Genomic DNA, 19,150 nt, shown 5'->3' with positions numbered 1-19,150 from the left:
AGGCAAGGCTGGATGAGACTAAGTTAGAAAGCTGGATGAAGTAAGGCTGGAAGGCTAGATGAAGCAAGGCTGGACGAGGCAAGTCTAGAAGGCTTGACAGGGCAAGGCGGGAAGATTGGACGATGAAAGTCTGGATGGCTGGATGAGGCAAGGCTGAAAAGCTGGGCAAGGCAAGGATGGAAGGCTGGAACAGCACAACCACAAGACAGGAGACCTATTTCTGAAGCAGGTCTAGGGCACGTGGCTGCAGTTTTTGTACCCATCCACGTACTGGCATCCAAGGACACCAGCAAGCAGAACTCCTGCTGCTGGGCCTTTAAAGTGCTGCACGCCGCATGTGGCATTAAAATGTAACACTAACTTATCTGTCTAAATTCTAGCCACCTAAGTTATTAGCCGGCTAGAATTTAGCCGGATATCTGACCAAATATTCATTTAGCTGGCTAACTACTGAGATATGAACATCTAAAGAACAGTGTTTACAGTTAACACTGTTCTTTAGATGTTCATTTAATTATTAGATCACTTATTTTGTGGTGTTGATTTATACATTGGTTTAACTACTGAGATAGCCAGCTAAATGCTTTTAAACATGGACCTCATTGTGTCTCAAGAAACAGGGAATTGTTTCATTTATACCTTTTTTATTGCATATTAAAAAACTGATGTCAGTTAAGCTAAGGCATCATGGTAAGAACTTGTCATTCTCATTGTATACTTGGTGTTCACAAGTGTATTCACAGCATTGTATATATTCCTTGACATGCTCTTGTATGTTTAGATGCTAAAGTTTTTTGCAAAGTTCTTCCTTTGGTGTATTTTGCTTCCAGTTTTAAATACATCGGCTCAGAAATTCGGCAGCTTTCCATACTAGAATCATTGTTACTGTTTTTAAAAGAACACTTGCCTAATTATTTAGAATTTTGGAAAGCATTTCTTGGAATTAGGATTATGTGCCAGCCAAGCTGCTGCCTACAGAGTAACCAGCTCGCTAGTGGCTGACTTGTTTCTGCTTTGGCAGTTGGTCACTACCGCTCATTGGTAAAACGGAGCTATTGAGCTGAGAAGCGATTATGAAAACGGTTGCATTTTTTTCTCCTGACAGATTGCCATTCCAAGCGCTGTCTGCAGTCGCAGGTGTCCCGATGAAGTACATCCTGGTCACTGGTGGGGTCATTTCTGGCATCGGCAAAGGGATCATTGCCAGCAGCATCGGCACCATCCTCAAGTCATGCGGCCTCCGAGTCACTGCCATCAAAATTGATCCATACATTAATATCGACGCTGGGACCTTTTCACCATATGAACATGGTACTAGGCATGAAAAAAAGATTTCTGGTTATGGGACAAAAGGATTTTTCAAAACTTGTTTTTATAAATAAAATGTAACTTTAATAACATTACTGGAAAATAATAATATAATGCATTTTGGGGGCAATAATCAAAAGATTTTGCCAGCATAAAATTATGATTTGAATATTGTCCCCCTCCTTCCCCCAGTAAAAGTACAGACACTGTGAACAGTACTCAGTGTATCTCAAAGATCATAAACCAGATCTCTAGTCTCTTCTAGAATGAAAAATCATTTCTGCTAATTCCCTGTACGTACCAGGATCAGTCCAGACAGTGGGTTATGTCCCCCTTCCAGCAGATGGAGTCAGAGCAAAAACTGAAAGGACGGACCCCTATAGGCTGGAGCATCCCCTGTGTCCCTTCAGTATTTCTCTCTGATTCCAGCAGATGTTAGGGGACACCTTCGGCTCCCCAGCTTTTATTTACTTTATTTACTTTGGTATGGAGCAACTTTAAAAAAAAAAAAAAAGGAATAAATTAAAAGAGGTATTTTTCAACCTTTTGGGCACTCCTCCTAGGTTTTTCTCAGACTTGCAGGCAGAACCTGAAGGGCTCTTTCCTTTTCTACTCTGTTTTTGGGGGTAAGTGTTGAAATTTTTCTTGTAGTTTTTTCTCTTTACAGCTTTTATTTGGGTGAGTGTTTGTGGCTTCAACCTCTTCCCCCACAGCAGCCAGCCCTGAGAAGCCGTTAACTCGGGCCCTCTACAGCAGAGAAGCGCCATTCCTCTGCCTTGCTGTGGTAAGAGCAGCTGCTGTCAGGTTTCGGGAGAGAGGTCTGACCCCTCCCATGCCGCACTCAGCACGATGTTTCGCCTGCGGGGAGTCGAGCCAATTCTCCCTCGAAGGTTTCTGTGAGGGCTGCCTCCCCGGAGGGGAGGATTTGTCCACTGCCGATGGCCGGTTTTTTTCGCGCGCTTTGGCGCGCCCGCCCTCAAAGAGGCTGGCTTCTATCCGCTCCAAAGAAGGAGTGGTGGCCATCTTGGATTCGGAGCTGTTGGCTCCAGCGTCGCCTGTGCTGCCTAAGGACCTCGTTTCTTCACCCCCCCCCTCTGCCGATTCTGGCGCCGACGAGCCCTACCTCTCTTTTGGTTAGTGAGCGGCAGCCTTCAGGGGTTCCGCCTGCTGCCCCCCCCCCCCCCCCCGGGTCCATTTTCAGCACAATTCATTTTGCTTATGCATAGTGCATACTTAGCAAGTCTCTCTTCGGATCCTACAGCACCTCTCCTCCCGAAGATCCCTAGGCTCCAAGATATGGGAGAGGTACCTGTTATCCACCCCCCCCTGCCCCCTTCCTCCATCCGGGGCAGGTCCCACAGTGGGTTCACAGCCCTCCGCCCCCCCCAGGGGCAGGGACCACAGGGAACTCTCGTCCTCCAGTCCAGCCGGGTCCTTCTTGGGTCAGGGGGGTGTCGCAGGCACCCAACCCAGACCCTTTCCTCCCCCAGAACCCAGATCCCGACTTGGATGTCTCCATTCCGTTGCTGGAAGGGGACGACTCCAGGGTTTTACGTCTATTTCAACGGGATGAGCTGGACCCGCTCATCCCGCAGGTTTTGGATGAATTGGACATTGATGCACCTCAGGAACCTGCTGTCCCGAGCGAGACGGGGCGAAAGGGAGATCCTCTTTTGGTGGGGCTCCGGGCCCCCTCTAAGACGTTTCCTTTTCATCACAGACTCCTCCAGTTATTGTCCAGGGAGTGGGATGTTCCGGTGGCACTCTGCGTGTAGGCAGAGCAATGGATAAGCTATACCCATTCCCGGAGGACTCCTTGGATCTTCTCAAGGTGCCCAGCGTGGACTCTGCGGTGTCTGCTGTCATAATACAGACAACTATATCGGTCACTGGAGGTACTGTGCTCAAGGACACCCAAGATTGCAAATTGGAGGTCTGTTTGAAAAGGATTTTTGAAGTCTCGGCTTTAGGAGTCTGTGCAGCGGTCTCCAGCTCCCTTATGCAACATGCGGGTCTTCGCTGGATGCAGCAATTGCTGGGGGCTCAGGAACTCCCCCCAGATGAAGCACAACAAGCGGATCGTCTGGAGGTGGCTATGGCATATGGGGCGGATGCCCTCTATGATCTTCTAAGGGTCCTCGCCAGGACGATGGCCTCGGCCATCTCTGCTCGTCGACTCCTTTGGCTCCGCAATTAGTCGGCGGATTTGTCCTCCAAGGCCAGACTCGGTTCCTTACCTTTTAAGGGGAAGTTGCTTTTTGGGGAAGAATTGGATCAGCTTATCCAATCCCTTGGGGAGAATAAAGTTTACAAGTTGCCAGAGGACCGGCCTCGGGGCTCTAGGGGCTTCGGCTCTTCACGTTACCGCTTCAGGGGTCAACATCGTTTTCGAAAACCCAGACCTGCCCCGCAGAGAAATACTTTTTCCCGGACCCAGTCTTGGTCTCATTCCTTTCGGGGTCACAGACAGTCTAGGGACAACCCTTCCACAGGGTCTGCTAAGTCCACGCAATGAGATCTTGCTAGCCCACTCCTCCACACCCAGGATCGGCGGACACCTGTCCCTTTTCTACGAGGAGTGGGTCAAGATCACCTCGGACCAATGGGTCCTGGATATTGTAAAGCACGGCTACGTGTTAGAATTTGCTTGATGTCTACGGGACCGTTTAGTCTTTTCTCCATGCGGACCACTGGAAAAACAGCATATCATTCGCCTCACCTTGACCCGGCTACTGGACTTGGCAGCCATCATCCCGGTACCACTATCAGAACTAGGGTCAGGCCATTATTCCATTTATTTCGTGGTCCCCAAGAAGGAAGGAGACTTCCGACCCATTTTGGACCTCAAAATGATCAACAAGGCCCTCAAAATCCCTCGTTTCAGGATGGAAACCTTGCGCTCAGTCATTGCGGGGGTTCACGCAGGAGAGTTTTTAGCTTCCCTAGATTTAAAGGAGGCTTACCTTCATGTTCCTATTCATCAGGCTCATCAGCGTTTCCTCCGCTTCAAAATACTGGGACAACATTTTCAGTTCTAGGCGCTTCCATTCGGGCTAGCGACGGTTCCGCGGACCTTCACTAAGGTAATGGTGGTGGTGGTAGCTGCAGCTCTGTGGAAGGAAGGAATCCTAATTCATCCCTATTTGGACGACTGGCTCATCCGGGCAAAGTCCTGAAGTCTGCGGGTTCTGCATCTCCTCCGCACACTCGGTTGGATCATCAACCTCCGCAAGAGTCATCTCTCTCCATCACAGACCATAGATTTCCTGGGGGCACACTTCAACACCGCGGAGGGGAAGGCCTTCCTCCATCGGGATCGAGCATTTTCTCTCCTTTCACAACTGCACCTTTTCAGGACTCTCTCCCCGCCCACTGCCTGGGATTACCTCTAACTGCTGGGCTCCATGGCGTCCACCATAGACCTCGTTCCGTGGGCTTTTGCTCACATGCGGCCGCTCCAGCAGGCTGTACTATCGAGCTGGAAACCGATGTCGAGGGAGTTTCAGGCCCCTCTTCCACTGCCGCCTTCAGCCAGCCACAGCCTGCTGTGGTGGCTCAGCCTTGATCACCTGTTGAAAGGAGTGGATTTAGAAGTACCTCAGTGGACAATCGTCACCACGGATGCCAGCCTCTCCGGATGGGGAGCAGTGTGTGGGTCACAGTCCACACAGGGTCAATGGTTTCCCGTCCAGGCATCCTGGTCTATCAATCGTCTGGAGATCAGGGTGGCCCGTCTCACACTTGTTCATTTTCTTCCGCTCCTCCTGGGCCGGGCGGTGCGAGTTCTCTCCGACAGTGTGACAATGGTGGCATACATCAATCGACAGGGCGGCACCAGAAGTCACCATGTCTCCCAAGAGTCCGACAAGATGATGCGTTGGGCAGAGGCACGCCTCTCCAGGCTAGCGGCTTCTCACATTGCAGGGGTAGACAATGTTCAAGCAGACTTTCTCAGTTACCAGCGCTTGGACCCAGGAGAATGGGAACTCTCCGAAGAAGCTATGCGACTTCTCTTCCTGAGATGGGGGAACCCCCATCTCGATCTGATGGCCACGCTAAGGAATGCGAAGGCAGCGTGCTTCTTCAGTCGCCGACTAGAGCACGGCGCAGAAGGCGTAGATGCTTTAGTCCTCCCCTGGCCTCGACATCTCTTGCTGTACGTATTCCCACCGTGGCCTCTAGTGGGGACGGTTCTTCGCCGAATAGAGCTTCATCGCGGTCCTGTAATCCTGGTCGCTCTGGAGTGGGCCGGTAGGCCCTGGTTTGCCGATCTGATCAACATTGCAGTGGACGGTCCTCTCCGACTAGGACATCTCCCGAACCTCCTCCGCCAAGGACCAATATTTTTCAACCAGGTTGATCGATTTTGTCTTGCGGCATGGCTTTTGAATGGCGCCGGTTGAGGCGTCGGGGATATTCAGACGTGGTCATCTCCACTCTCCTCCGGGCTCGAAAATCTTCTACATCTTTTGCTTATGTGCGAGACTGGAAGGTATTTGAAATGTGGTGTTCCCCACTCTGTGTCTCTCCCAGCCATGCCTCCATTCCCAACATTCTTGCTTTTCTCCAGCAAAGCTTGGAGAAGGGGCTGGCGTATAATTCCTTGAAGGTCCAAGTGGCGGCCATGGGTGCTCTGGTACCTCGCTCTCATGGTTTTCGTCTCTTGGCACATCCGGACATCGTCCGATTTCTGCACGATGTGAAACACGTGAGGCCTCCAATTCGCCCATCCTGTCCATCTTGGAATCTCAATTTGGTTCTCCGGAGTTTGGGTGGACCGTCATTTGAGCCTCTTCGCATCGCCTCGCCTCGCTTAAGGATCTCACTCTTAAGACGGCCTTTTTGATAGCCATATGTTCTGCTTGCCACATTTTGGAATTGCAGGCTCTTTCCTGCAGGGAGCCTTCTCTCCGTTTCTCAACGTCAGGAGTTTCATTGCGCACGGTGCCGGCTTTTCTACCTAAGGTGGTCTCGGCCTTCCACGTGAATCAGACTGTGGAGCTACCATCTTTTCCGGTGGATTCTCCTCCTGAGCTCAGGCGTCTCGACGTTAAGAGGGTTCTTATGCTGTACTTAGAGTTGACAAATTATTTTTGCCTAACGGACCATCTCTTCGTTCTCTGGAGCGGACCCTGGAAAGGTCGCCAGGCTTCTAAGACCACCCCTGCCAGGTGGTTGAAAGATGCCATTGCCTCAGCGTACATTGGGGCGGGACATCCGCCTCCGGACGGTATTAAGGCTCATTCTCTCCGCTCACAAGTTACTTCTTGGGCGGAGAGTTCCTCGGTCTCCGCGCAGGAAATTTGCAGGGCAGCTACCTGGAAGTCTTTACATACTTTTGCACGTCATTATCGCCTATATCTGCCCTCGACGCATTTTGGGTTGTTCAGGGAGCGGGTTATTCGTGTTGGGCTATCCGGGGCCCACCCTCTTTAGGGACGCTTGGGTACATCCCTCTTGTCTGGACTGATCCTGGTACATACAGGGAAAAGAAAATTATTCCTTACCTACTAATTTTCATTCCTGTAGTACCATGGATCAGTCCAGACACCCTCCCTTCTTCTTTCCGGATGGATTCCCAGCACTGCTAACTATTTCTCAGTCTGCCTGTTGGCTCTCTTTGCAAGTTCTGTTGGCAAGAGTTTTTCCATTTTGCTAGTTGCAAATTCATGTTCGGTTTTCTAGTATTATTAAGTTGCTCCATGCCATGGGTTTTTTGGCTCTGATAGTCTTTACACTGAAGGGACACAGGGGGCGCTCCAGCCTATAGGGGGCCGTCCTTTCAGTTTTTGCTCTGACTCCATCTGCTGGAAGGGGGACATAACCCACTGTCTGGACTGATCTATGGTACTACAGGAACGAAAATTAGCAGGTAAGGAATAATTTTCTTTTTCATGCCTTTGTTATGAAACAGATAACATTATATTAAGAAACCTTATTACTGTAATCAGTAATGCCCTTTTAATGCCCCTAGATATTTATACTTCGGTACAAAGCACATCATGTCACATAACATAATAATGCATAATGGAGTGGTTTATGAAGGAAGGCCCCAGAGCTTATATCTCTAGCCTCAGTGAGACGCTTCCAGAATTCTTCTGAATCATACGACTGGGAAGTCATAACAGAGTAACTGATGCTGATAGTTATTCCTAGGAGTTGACCAGGGGAAGGGCGAAAGAGTCAGTAAGTCAACTAGTCACACTTTTCTTCTATTCTTGAGATTCAGCAGCAACTCTTATTGGTTGAGATATTCTAAATTGGTTGAGGGAGGTGGAATGGGATATGGAATAGCTGCTTCAGAAGCTGTTAAAATAAAAAAAAAAAGAGGAAATTTTACAATAGCATGTGTCCCTTTGAAGTTTCTGGCTCCTTTCACTAGTGGCTTGGCGTACAGCCTTTGGATTCACTTTGGGCTTCTTGGACCTGTCATGCACTAATAACCATTCAGGAGAGCCCTCCTTTCTTGGGCATTGCTTAACTATGAATGTTTTTTTTTTTAACATCCTGATTTTAGGGGAAGTTTTTGTGTTGGATGATGGCGGAGAGGTTGATTTGGACTTGGGGAACTATGAAAGATTCCTAGACATCAATCTTTATAGAGATAATAACATCACTACAGGAAAGATTTACCAGCATGTCATCAACAAGGAACGGCGTGGCGATTACCTGGGGAAAACCGTGCAAGGTACTTTAGCAAATATGTTTGCATCTGAAAGAATTTAAAATAATGTAGATGAGCAAACTTTGGTCTATAAAGTTTGTTCGATCTGGTAGTCAGCTTATTTCAAATCAACAAAACTTTTAACGCATGCAGCATTCACAGTCCCTGGTGGGGGTAGGGAATCGCATATATGCTGGCCGGACTCAGAGCATACATGTACTGTGTTCTGATAGGAGCTGTGGTCTGTGTCACCTGGCCAAGGACTGTTGGTGCAATGACTGGAGTGGGAGGTTTTTTATAAAACAGGGGCACTCCCCCTTCCCACATGGGTAGTTGCAACTGAAGGGTCACGATGCAGTAGTTTAATGGAAGTCAGTTTTGATTGAGCTGGAGGAGCAGGAAAAAAATTACACTGAACACATTACAATGGAGTGCTGGCATATTAGTTGTTGAATATTGCACGTGACGTATTCCATGTTTGCTTGATTGTATAAAATAGTATTTTGTCTTCCAGTTGTTCCTCATATTACAGATGCTGTTCAGGAGTGGGTGATGAATCAGGCAAAAGTGCCTGTGGATAATGACAAAAAAGAACCTCAAATCTGTGTCATTGAGGTAAGTGCTTTGTGGCAAACAGTAAATGTAGAACTTGGATGATACAGACAGGGCTTGATTCGTCAAAGCCTTTTCCCATAGATACAGTGTGGGAGAAAAAGCCTTACTGATTCAGGCCTATGTTTAACAACAGCCAAGCAAAATCAAGCTTTATAATCTCTTCCTTAGCATCTTGTACAGTCAGCATATCATGTTGCTGTTATGTACGGCCTCGAAGGCCTTGCATTCTGTTGAGATCGGCCTCAAAGGCCTTGCATTCTGTTGAGAATGGGTGTGTTTAGTGTGCCCATGGGCCTCAGCCCGACCCAGACCTTCCAGGCCGAGCCAAGGGTTGACGGTGGCTCTGCATGGCTGACGGTCTACCCTCCGCCAGGCCAGCAAGCTCCCAAGGCCAACATCCAAGGATGTTGGAAGTTGAATGGTCCTCCGACCATTCCGAGCCCTTTCGGACCTGCTGCGAGCAGCATGGAGCAGCAGGCCTGGCCTGAGGTTGAGGGCAGACGGACCTTGACACGAAGACAAGAAGATTGATGCAATGGAATCACATGGCACGAAGACTTGGGTTGATGCGATGGTATCACATGGCACGAAGACTTGGGTTGATGCGATGGCATCACATGGCATGAAGACTTGGGTTGATGCGACGGCATCACATGGCACGAAGACTTGGGTTGAAGACATGACACCAGGACTATGTAGACGTGACACCAGGATCGATGCAACGGCATCGCAGACGAGACTTGACACCAAGGCTGATTCGAAGACATCACGGACCAGTGGTCGATGCGACGGCATCCCAGACCAGGGTCGATGCAACGACATCAGAAACATAACGCTGAAGTACAGACACAACGAGGAACTTGGAATCCAGACAAGACAAGAAGCAAGGAAGGCGGACATTGGCACTGTCTCTCAGTGCGCCCTACTCATGCCACCCACGGGACTGAGTCGGGGACCACCCTGTCCCACTGCGCGCCCTACACAGCCCTTGCAGACTGGTCACGGACCACGAGGAGAATGGGACAGCGCAGGAAAGATCCAGGACATGACGGCTCAGGAGCACAGGACAACCGTCCACCAGCAGGCTAGTCCACTCAGGCACACATCATCCGAGGGACCCCCTGCCTACCGGACCAGAAGGCCCGAGAGCGAAGACGGGACAGAGGAACGAACATCCAGGAAGGCAGGAACACCAGGACGTAGAAGATCAAGACACCAGGACACCTGGACGAGGACCTCAGGCACGAAGACATGACATGGCATGACGAGAAGACATCACAAGATGAGGAGCTCCACGAGACTAGAAGACCTTACAAAGGCTCTGGCAGGCAGGAGCCTCCAGAGTGAAGTCACCACGATGCAAGGCCCTGAACAACTGACGGAGCAGCCCTTTATAGGGCTGAAGCAGGAAACAGTCACAAAGGTGGGGCCAGGAGACTTCCTGTGTCTGGCCCTTTAAATATAGCAAGAAGACACGGCCGCGCGCCTAGGCGAGAGCAGGAGGGAGCTGTGCAGGACTGCGGACAGCGGCCTGCACCGTCGTCATCGCGGCAGACGTCGAAGAAGCAGGGTAGGGCTGAGGAGCAGTGCCTGACGTCGGCAGCGGCTCCAGCCGCTGCGGGGAGCCCCGGGGGCGGCTCCAGCCGCTGGCTGGCACCGGGGCTTGCGGCCTAGCACCGCGAAGAAGAAGACAACGTCAGGGGCAGTCCAGCCCCGTGAGAAGGCAGCAAAGGCCGCGGCTCCGGCTGCGGTGAAGAGGAGACTCCAGGGTGGCCTCCGGGCCGCGTGGGCAGGCCGACGGCGGTGTCCTGCCGCGTCGGCAAAGAAGACACAGCGTGGGTTAGTCAGCCTGCTCACGGGGGAGCCTTCGGGCAGAGTTCATAACAGTTGCATTAACCAGTAGCAAGGTAACTTAATGATTGATGTCACATTATTGATATTAATCAAGTTTACTTAGGGAATAGCCACAGCTATTAATTGCATCAGTAGCATTGGATCTTCTTGGTGTTTGGGTAATTGCCAGGTTCTTGTGGCCTGGCTTGGCCTCTGTTGGAAACAGGATGCTGGGCTTGATGGACCCTTGGTCTGACCCAGCATGACAATTTCTTATGTTCTTATTTCAAGTAAGACAATTGGAGAAATAGTCTAAAAGATTTAAAAGTTAATTTTTAAATTTAAAATAATATAAGTTCCTGTTCGTATCCCAGATCAGTCTAGACAAGTGGGTTTTGCATCCCTACCAGCAGCTGGAGGCAGAGAACCAAAGAGTTTGAGACACAGCTACATCCTAGAGAGTGCCACCTGCAGTCCCTCAGTATTTCTCTGTCTACAGCAGATGGTAGAGGTGCAAACCCTGCAGTCTTGAGTTTAGATTAAAAAAATAAAAAAGAGAATAATCTTTTAAGAAGGTTTAGTGAAGAGGAGATGCTCCCTGAGGTGTTAGGTTCCTTCGTGGGCCATCCCTCAGGTTGAGCCGGGCAAGCGGGGAGCTGGCAATCCCTGAGCAGCTTGACCCACAGCGATTCCAGGGAGCTGATAGCCAGGGGTCCTGGTTCCTTCTGTGTCCCTGAAGGCTTCTTCCCAGATTTCTGCAGCAGGAAAGTATCCTTAAGGATTTTTTGTTGTTCTGCTGTGGTGTTTTACCTGGATAGCTGTACTGCTCCTACCTCTTTAAGAGGTTTGTAAAAAAAAAAAAAAAAAAAAAGTAAAAAGAGGAGCAGCTGAGCCGTAGCTGCTTCCTGGCAGGCCAGGTCTGGGTAGGTAGCGTTGCGGGGACCGCGACTCACAGCTACCGGCTCAAGGAGTCAGGGGCTGAGAAGTGCGGCCAGTTTTTCCCTTTTTGTGCCTTAGTTTTCCCATGCGCCGCAGCCATGTGGTGAGGTGCAGGCCCGACCGCATGTGCCCAAGATGGTGTCGCTGGGTTATTTGCATCATAGGAAAAGTTGCTGAATGTGCGGACAGTCTCGAGGGCACTTGAATTTGGCCTTTTATGCCGCGATTGTGCTTTGGGTGGGGAAGACTCCTCGGGGAGGGGGGGCTGAGCCCGGGTGCAGGACCACTCGTTCTCAGGTTCCAGTCACTGGTGCGGCAGGGGATCTGGAGAATCTCGCTGATAGGGTGAAAACTAGGTCCAGGAGGAGAACTGCCCTAGGGCATGGTGATTCTCCTCCCCCATTGTCACCAGTTGTTGCAGGAGCTGGAGGGGGAGGATCAGGCCAGCTCTGGGTCTGACAAGGAGGAGAGTTTGTGCTGCTTATGCATGAGGCGTTCCTGGCCAGGAAGAGTGTGGGGGCTAAGCGGTCTGTGGGCCCTCACATTCGTTCTGTTTCGAAGGTGCCATGGACCCTTGTCTAGGGGGTTCAGGAGACCTTTGCCACCGCCTGAGGCTGGATCATCTGGAGAATCAGAATGGTTCAGGGGACTCGGATCTGGATGACCCGGATGTTGTTCCCAGAGATGTGCCTGTCGAACCTGGGGACCCAGATCCTGATCGAAAGGTAGATAAGGACATGACGGATCTGGAGGAGATTCTGGTAGTGGAAAGTGATGATCCTCATGTGGTGTTGCTGTTTCATAAGGAGGAGCGGAAGCCGCTTATTCCCCATGTTCTGCAGGAGCTGGGGGTTAAACTGGTTCAAGAGGAGTTGGACAATGAGAGGATGGACCCGGTTTTGGATAGTCTCCGTGGACCGCCTATGGCTTTTCTGCCCCCTGAAGAAGGTCAGGAAGCTGGTAAACCAGGAGTGGGATCTCCTGGAGGCAGGGTGGCAGGTGGCAGGGTGGCAGGTGGCCAGGGCTATGGCAAAGTTGACTGAGGACGTGTTTCAGCTGTTGGAGTTGCCCAAGGTAGATGCCTTGGTGTCGGAGGTCACCAAGAAGACTACAATCCCAGTGGCAGGGTCGACAACCTTAAAGGATGTGCAGGATCTTATGCTGGAGATTCTTCTGAAGCGGATGTTCGAGGTCTCGGCTTTGAATCTACGAACTGTGATCTGTAGTAGCCTCATGCAAAGGGCGTGTTTGCGTTGGGTCCAGAATGCGCAAGAGAAGTCTTCAGCCGCAGCTGGCATAGATCTTCAGGCAGCTCAGTTGGAGGCCAGAATTGTGAATGTGGCAGATGCTGTCTATGATTTGATCCAAACTTCAGCCAGGAGTATGGTCGTGGCGGTTTCAGCCCGTCGCTTGTTATGGCTGCGAAATTGGTCGGCTGACATGTGGTTCAAGCCGCAACTCTGTAATCTCCCCTTTAAGGGAAAATTGATGTTTGGGGACCACAGACCTTGCGCTAATTGCCCCTGGCAGACTGTCCCCAAACCCTTGAGGCTGGCATTCGTGGTCACCACCACCCAGCTCGGGATCTCCAGATCCATCTCTTTTCCAAATTTGGCCGAAACAGCTACTACGGGAGACTGGACCTGGATGTTCCCAGCAATGGCAACCATTGAAGAAATTCCCCTGACAACGGATTTCACCATGACAGCAACACCCTCTGAAGCAGACGCATTGAGCAATAGCCCAAGGCATCAAATCCAAGCCCGGGGGCCACAATCCGCCAAAGATGTCTGTGCTGTGGTGATGATGAGAAGGTAGTCTGAGGTGCAGGAACTCAGAAGAGGATCCTGTAGATGATGCGGTCATAACCTGCAGCGCAGGGCATACCGGAGCGACTCCTACTGGGGAGGATACGGTAGTGGCCCGAGGTTTGGGGTACACTGCATGGAAACTATTCTAAAGATCAAAATCAAAGAACATATAGAAAGACATGGTTTAATGGAATACAAAAAGCAAAAATGAGCAAACCAGTCCCGCAAGTATCAATAAAGCAAAAAACAACATGGACCAAAACAAATATAATTCTAAGGGAAAAATCCACTTAGCTTGTTAGCAGATAATCAACTTTTGCAAATCCAGCAGAATTACTCAAGTGCATGCCAGCATGGATTTACCTAAGGGAAGTCTTGCCTCACAAATCTACATTTTTTTTGAAGGGGTTAATAAACATGTGGATAAACGTGAATTGGTAGATATGGTATATTTGGATTTTCAGAAGGCCATTGACAAAGTCCTTCATGAGAGGCTTATAAGAAAACTAAAAAGTCATGGGATAGGAGGCGATGTCCTTTTATGGATTGCAAACTGGTTAAAAGACAGGAAACAGAGAGTAAGATTAATTGGTCAGTTTTCTCAGCGGAAAAAGGTAATCAGTAGAGTGCCTCAGGGATCTGTACTTGGACTTTAATACATTTATAAATGATTTGTGAAGGGATATGACGAGTGAAGTGATCAAATTTGCAGATGACACAAACGTATTCAGAGTAGTTTAATCACATACGAATTGTGATAAATTGCAGGAGGACCTTGTGAGACTGGAAGACTGGGCAACCAAATGGTGGATGAAATTTAATGTGGACAAGTGCAAGATGATGCATATAGGGAAAAATAACCCATGCTGTAGTTACACAATTTTAGGTTCCATATTAGATGCTACCACCCAGGAAAAAGTTCTAGGCATCATACTGGATAATACATTGAAATCGTCTTTTCAGTGTGCTACGGTGGTCACAAAAGCAAACAGAATTTTGGGAATTATTAGGAAGGGAATGGTGAATAAAACAGAAAATGTCATAATGCCTCTGTATTGTTTCATGGCGAGACTGAACCTTGAATACTGTGTGCAATTCTGGTCACCGCATCTCAAAAAAGATATAGTTGCACTGGAGAAGGTACAGAGAAGGGCGACCAAAATGATAAAGTGCATGGAACAGTTTCCCTATGAGGAAAGGCTAAAGAGGTTATGTTGCACTGGAGGTGGACCCTTGGCCTAGTGCAGGATTGGTAAGCTCCCTGGTTGGACCCAGAGAGCGCCTGCCACCAGGAGGCGGAGCACAGGAGGAGACAGAGGGTAGCTATAACTTCGCCACTAGCAACCTGGGGTTCCCTTGAGTTGAGCCCTTGGTTACCCGGGCCACCTGGTGGGCCTCGCAGGATCTCTTTGAGAGAAAGTTCAGGGGTGTGCCCACCACGAGCAACGGTGAGCGGTCGATGTTCAGGCTATGAGTCTGGGGTGCCAGAGAGGCCAAAAGAGAGTCTCAGAATGAATGGCTAGAATTAGAGCCAGAGTCAGGATAGCGTGGTCAGCCAAAGCAGGGGTTAGATACCAGTGGTCAGTCCGTGGGTAGTCAGCCAAAGCAAAGGTCAATTTCCAGAGATCAGTCAGTGGGTAGTCAGGCAAGCAGAGGTCAGGTTCCAGGCAGCAGTTGGATGTAGTCAGTGGTCAGGCAGAGGTCGGTTCCAGGCAGCGTGCAGACGTGGTCGAGGAAACAGGCAAATGTCAAATCCAGGCAGTGATCAACGTAGTCAAGAACAGGCAGAGGTCAGTACCGAGAAGACAGTCCGAAAGGTACTACCTGGGGAGACACAGGAACAGGAGGATGCAGGAACAGAAGGATGCTGGAACAGAAGGACACTGGAACAGGACTGGAACGAGACTGGAACAGGACTGGAACGAACTGGAACGAGACTGGAACAGGACTGGAACAAGACTGGAAACAAAGACTGGAACGCAGAGGCAAACTAGATATCACAGCGTGATCGACCCGATTGCGAAGGCAAGGAAGTGATGGCAGGGATTTCCTTTATACTACGCTCAATCAGGGAGCGCCGCGGACCTGGGATCCGCCCCTAGCCCTTTAAGAGGCCGGGCGGTCCGCGCACAAGCGCCTAGGGGCAGGGCCGACGCCATGGAGGACGCCAAGCCCCGCCGTGAGGTCTGGCTGGAGTGGAAGGCCCAGTGACCGTCGCTGCGGGACGCCAAGGCCTAGTGGTGCTCGCTGCTGCCGCAGGGGAAAACAACCCGGGACCCATGGAGGAACCAGTGAGGTGAGCAGGCCCAGCACGGGCTGAGCACGGATGGGACGCACAACAGGTTAGGGCTGTTCAGCTTGTAGGGGGGATATGATAGAAGTCTATAAAATCATGAGAGGACTAAAACGGGTAAATGTGAATCAGTTATTTACTCTTTAAGATAATAGAAGGACTAGGGGGTACTCTATGAAATTAGGAAGTAGCACATTTAAAACAAATTGGAGAAAATTATTTTTCTCTCAGTGTAAATTAAGCTCTGGAATTTGTTGCCTGAGGATGTGGTTAGAGCATTTAGTATAGCTGGGTTTAAAAATGGTTTGGACAAGTTCTTGGATCAGAAATCCATTAGCTGCTATTAATCAAGATGACTTAGGGGCAGATTTTCTAACCTGCGCGCGGGGTACATTTGTGTGCGCTACCTGGCGTGCACAAATGTACACCCGATTTTATAACATGTGCTTGCTGCCGCGCGCATGTTATAAAATCCAGGGTCAGCGTGCGCAAGGGGGTGCACACTTGTGCATCTTGCACGCGCCAAGCCCTAGGGGAGCCCCGATGGCTTTCCCCGTTCCCTCCGAGGCCGCTCCAAAATCAGGAGCCTCCGAAATCAGAGCGGCCTCGGAGGGAACGTTGCTTCCGCTCCCCCCCACCTTCCCCTCCCTTCCCCTATCTAACCCTCTGGCAGGCGTAACTTGCGCGCGTCACCAGCTGCCGGTGCACCATCCCCGGCACAGCCACTGTGCCGGAGGCCTCAGTCCCGCCCCTTTTTCAAAGCCCCAGGACATACGCGCGTCCCAGGGCTTGCGCGTGTCGCTGAGCCTATGCAAAATAGGCTCGGCACGCACAGGAGCAGGTTTTCAGGGTTAAGCTCGTAAGTTACGCGCGTAACCCTTTGAAAATCTACCCCTTAGGGCAGTGGTTCTCAACCTTTTTTCTGTCGGGACACACCTGACAGATGGTTCTCACATGCATGACACACTGACCCATGATCATCACAGGGCTAGATGTAAAAGTACAGTTTGCATCCACGGGAACCTCCCCTGACCCACAATAATGGATGTAAAGCAGAATTACGACATTCCCCATACAACTCACCCTACAAAAAAGATATTCTGGTTCTGGTGTCATCTCAGTAACAGCAACTCAAACTCCTTCTACTTCCAGGCTCAATAGCCCTACTTATGAAAAGACAGCAGTTAACCACCAATGCATGTCCTCTTGAGAAAACACAACAAATAAGACCGATACAAACGCTTACATGCTAGTAAAATATCTCATCTCGGTAACAGACACAGAACCGACCTAACATACTCCCAGGATCTGTAGTAATGCACATAAACTAATCCGCACACAGTTACACCTGTATTATGGAATACACTCAAATAGGAGCAACCCTATCTATGAAAAGGCAACACTACAAATATTAAATCAGGTCCTAAAAACCAATACACCTCTTATTAGGAAAACAGAACTAGCAAGCAGCTATAGATCCCCACACAGAAATAATTGTAAAACTATACTAATAAGCAGAATAAATGTTTCACAACAACTATGAACAGAATAACATCCAACAATTAAAAACTCATAAAAACTATTAAAAAGTCTCCAAACACCAATAAAATATTTCAAAAAAAGCAGACACATCACATAATATTAAATAATTAAAATGGCAGTCAATCAAGAAAAATAAACTTAAAAAGCCACCTTTACTTACCCCTCCAGCAGCTCTCCTACTCCTCTTCCATGCAGGCTGTAGCACACACCAGAAGCAGCAGTAGTGGCTAAGCTCTATACTCATGGTCCTCTTCCTTAGGGCCCATGTCTCTCACACACACCATATCAGTCATGCCCCTATGACCAGTTTCTGTCTCTCACACACCAATCATCTCCCAAACAGTCTTTGACAAACACACCAGACACCTTCCTGAACAGTTTCTCTCATGCCATACACACACACAGGCTTCCCACTCCCGTGTTCCACTTACATATATGGGTTTCTCACTCTCATAATCACTTTCTCTTTCTCACACACACTCACCAGTCTCTCACTCCCATCCTTGTTCTCTCCACATGCACAGGCTTCTCATTCCCATAATCACTTTCTTTCTCTCTCTCACATACACACAAACACACACCAGTCACCTGATCTCTCTCATGCATATACACACACACACACAGGCATCCCACTCTCATGTTCTCTTTCTGATATTCAGGCTTCTCACTCCCATGCTGTGTCTCACACACACACACACAGGTTTCTCACTCCCATGCTCACTCTTCACGTGCACAGGCTTCTCATTCCCATAATCACTTTCTTTCTCTCTCTCACATACAAACACACACCAGTCATCTGATCTCTCTCATGCATACACACACACACACAAAGGCTTCCCACTCCCATGTTCTCTTTCAGATATACAGGCTTCTCACTCCCATGCTGTGTCTTGCACACACCCAGGTTTCTCACTCCCATGCTCACTCTTCACATGCACAGGCTTCTCATTCCCATAATCACTTTCTCTCTGTGACACATACAACACACACACACACACACACCCACACCAGTCTCTCTCTCATTTCCATGCATTTCCTCGCTCTCCACGTGCACAGGCTTCTCATTCCCTGAATCACATTCTCTCTCTCACATTCACATACACAGTCACACCGTCACCTTACCAACCAGTCTCTCTCTCATACATGCACACACACAGGCTTCCCACTCCCATGCTCTCTCTCACATAATCAGGCTTCTCACTCCCATGCTTTCTTTCACATACCCAGATTTCTCACTTCCATGCTTTTTCTCTCTCTCTCTCACACACACACACACACACACACACACACATGAGTCACATCCCTGACTGTCTCACACTCTCACATACACATCAGTCATCTCCTTGAGCAGTCACTTTCATTGTCTCTCACATTTACACATACATCATCTCTCTGACCAGTTTCTCTCAATCACACACATGCTGTCGATCAAATACATTCTCTCACTTACACACAGGCTCTCAATCACACACACATTCTCTCACACACTGGCTGGCTGGCTGCTTCTCTCTCTTTCTCTCACTCACTTCCTCTCTCCCCCCCACCCTGAGCACAAATGGTAGCTGCAGCAGCCTCCTCCTCCAGCCCCCGCAGGCCAAGAAGGAAGAATCCCATCGGCCGCGGGAGGCTCATGCTGCTGTTTCCTTTCTCGATTACCGGCTGCTTCAATTGCTCGGGGGCCGATGCTGCTGCTACTTTTACATGCGGCACGGCTCTTTCTTCTTCCCGCGCACCGCGTATCACTTCCTGTTCCGGGTCTGGGGGGGGATGCAGGCGCGGGAAGAAGAAAAGGCCAGCCACAGGTGCCACAGCTTCTTTTAGCACTGCTGTCGTTCCCACTGGGCTTGAATGTGCTGATAGCCCAGCGGCAAAGGCAGCAGGGAAGAAAGAGCAGCGGGAGAGACTGGGAGCATGCGACACACCAGCCGGTGCTTGGCGACACACTGGTGTGTCGCGACACACTGGTTTAGAACCGCTGCCTTAGGGAATAACCACTGCTTATTATCGGCATTAGTAGCATGGGATTTATTTACTGTTTGGGTACTTGTCAGGTACTTGTAGCCTGGATTGGCCACTTTTAGAAACAGGATGCTGGGCTTGATGGACCCTCGGTCTGACCCAGTATGGCAACTTCTTATGTTCTTA

General features: G+C 49.7%; 1 protein-coding gene across 5 annotated transcripts in view; it reads left to right on the top strand.

Annotated features, from left to right (window-relative positions):
* CTPS2 (CTP synthase 2) overlaps positions 1-19,150 on the top strand; it is a 428,947-nt gene that overhangs the window by 74,522 nt on the left and 335,275 nt on the right. For 4 of the 5 annotated variants that reach the window (XM_029603286.1, XM_029603287.1, XM_029603285.1 and 1 more), the window contains 3 exons: positions 1,106-1,311; positions 7,826-7,996; positions 8,487-8,587. In XM_029603286.1, coding sequence (XP_029459146.1) covers positions 1,146-1,311; positions 7,826-7,996; positions 8,487-8,587 — 438 coding nt within the window. In that variant the 5' untranslated portion in view covers positions 1,106-1,145. The remainder of the gene's footprint in view (positions 1-1,105; positions 1,312-7,825; positions 7,997-8,486; positions 8,588-19,150) is intronic. The other variant, XM_029603284.1, reaches the window with a different exon arrangement.

Source organism: Rhinatrema bivittatum, chromosome 5 (assembly GCF_901001135.1).
Source record: "Rhinatrema bivittatum chromosome 5, aRhiBiv1.1, whole genome shotgun sequence".
NCBI lineage: Eukaryota > Metazoa > Chordata > Amphibia > Gymnophiona > Rhinatrematidae > Rhinatrema > Rhinatrema bivittatum.
Note: the sequence above shows the minus strand (reverse complement) of the source record. Positions and strands in the feature narration are given on the sequence as shown.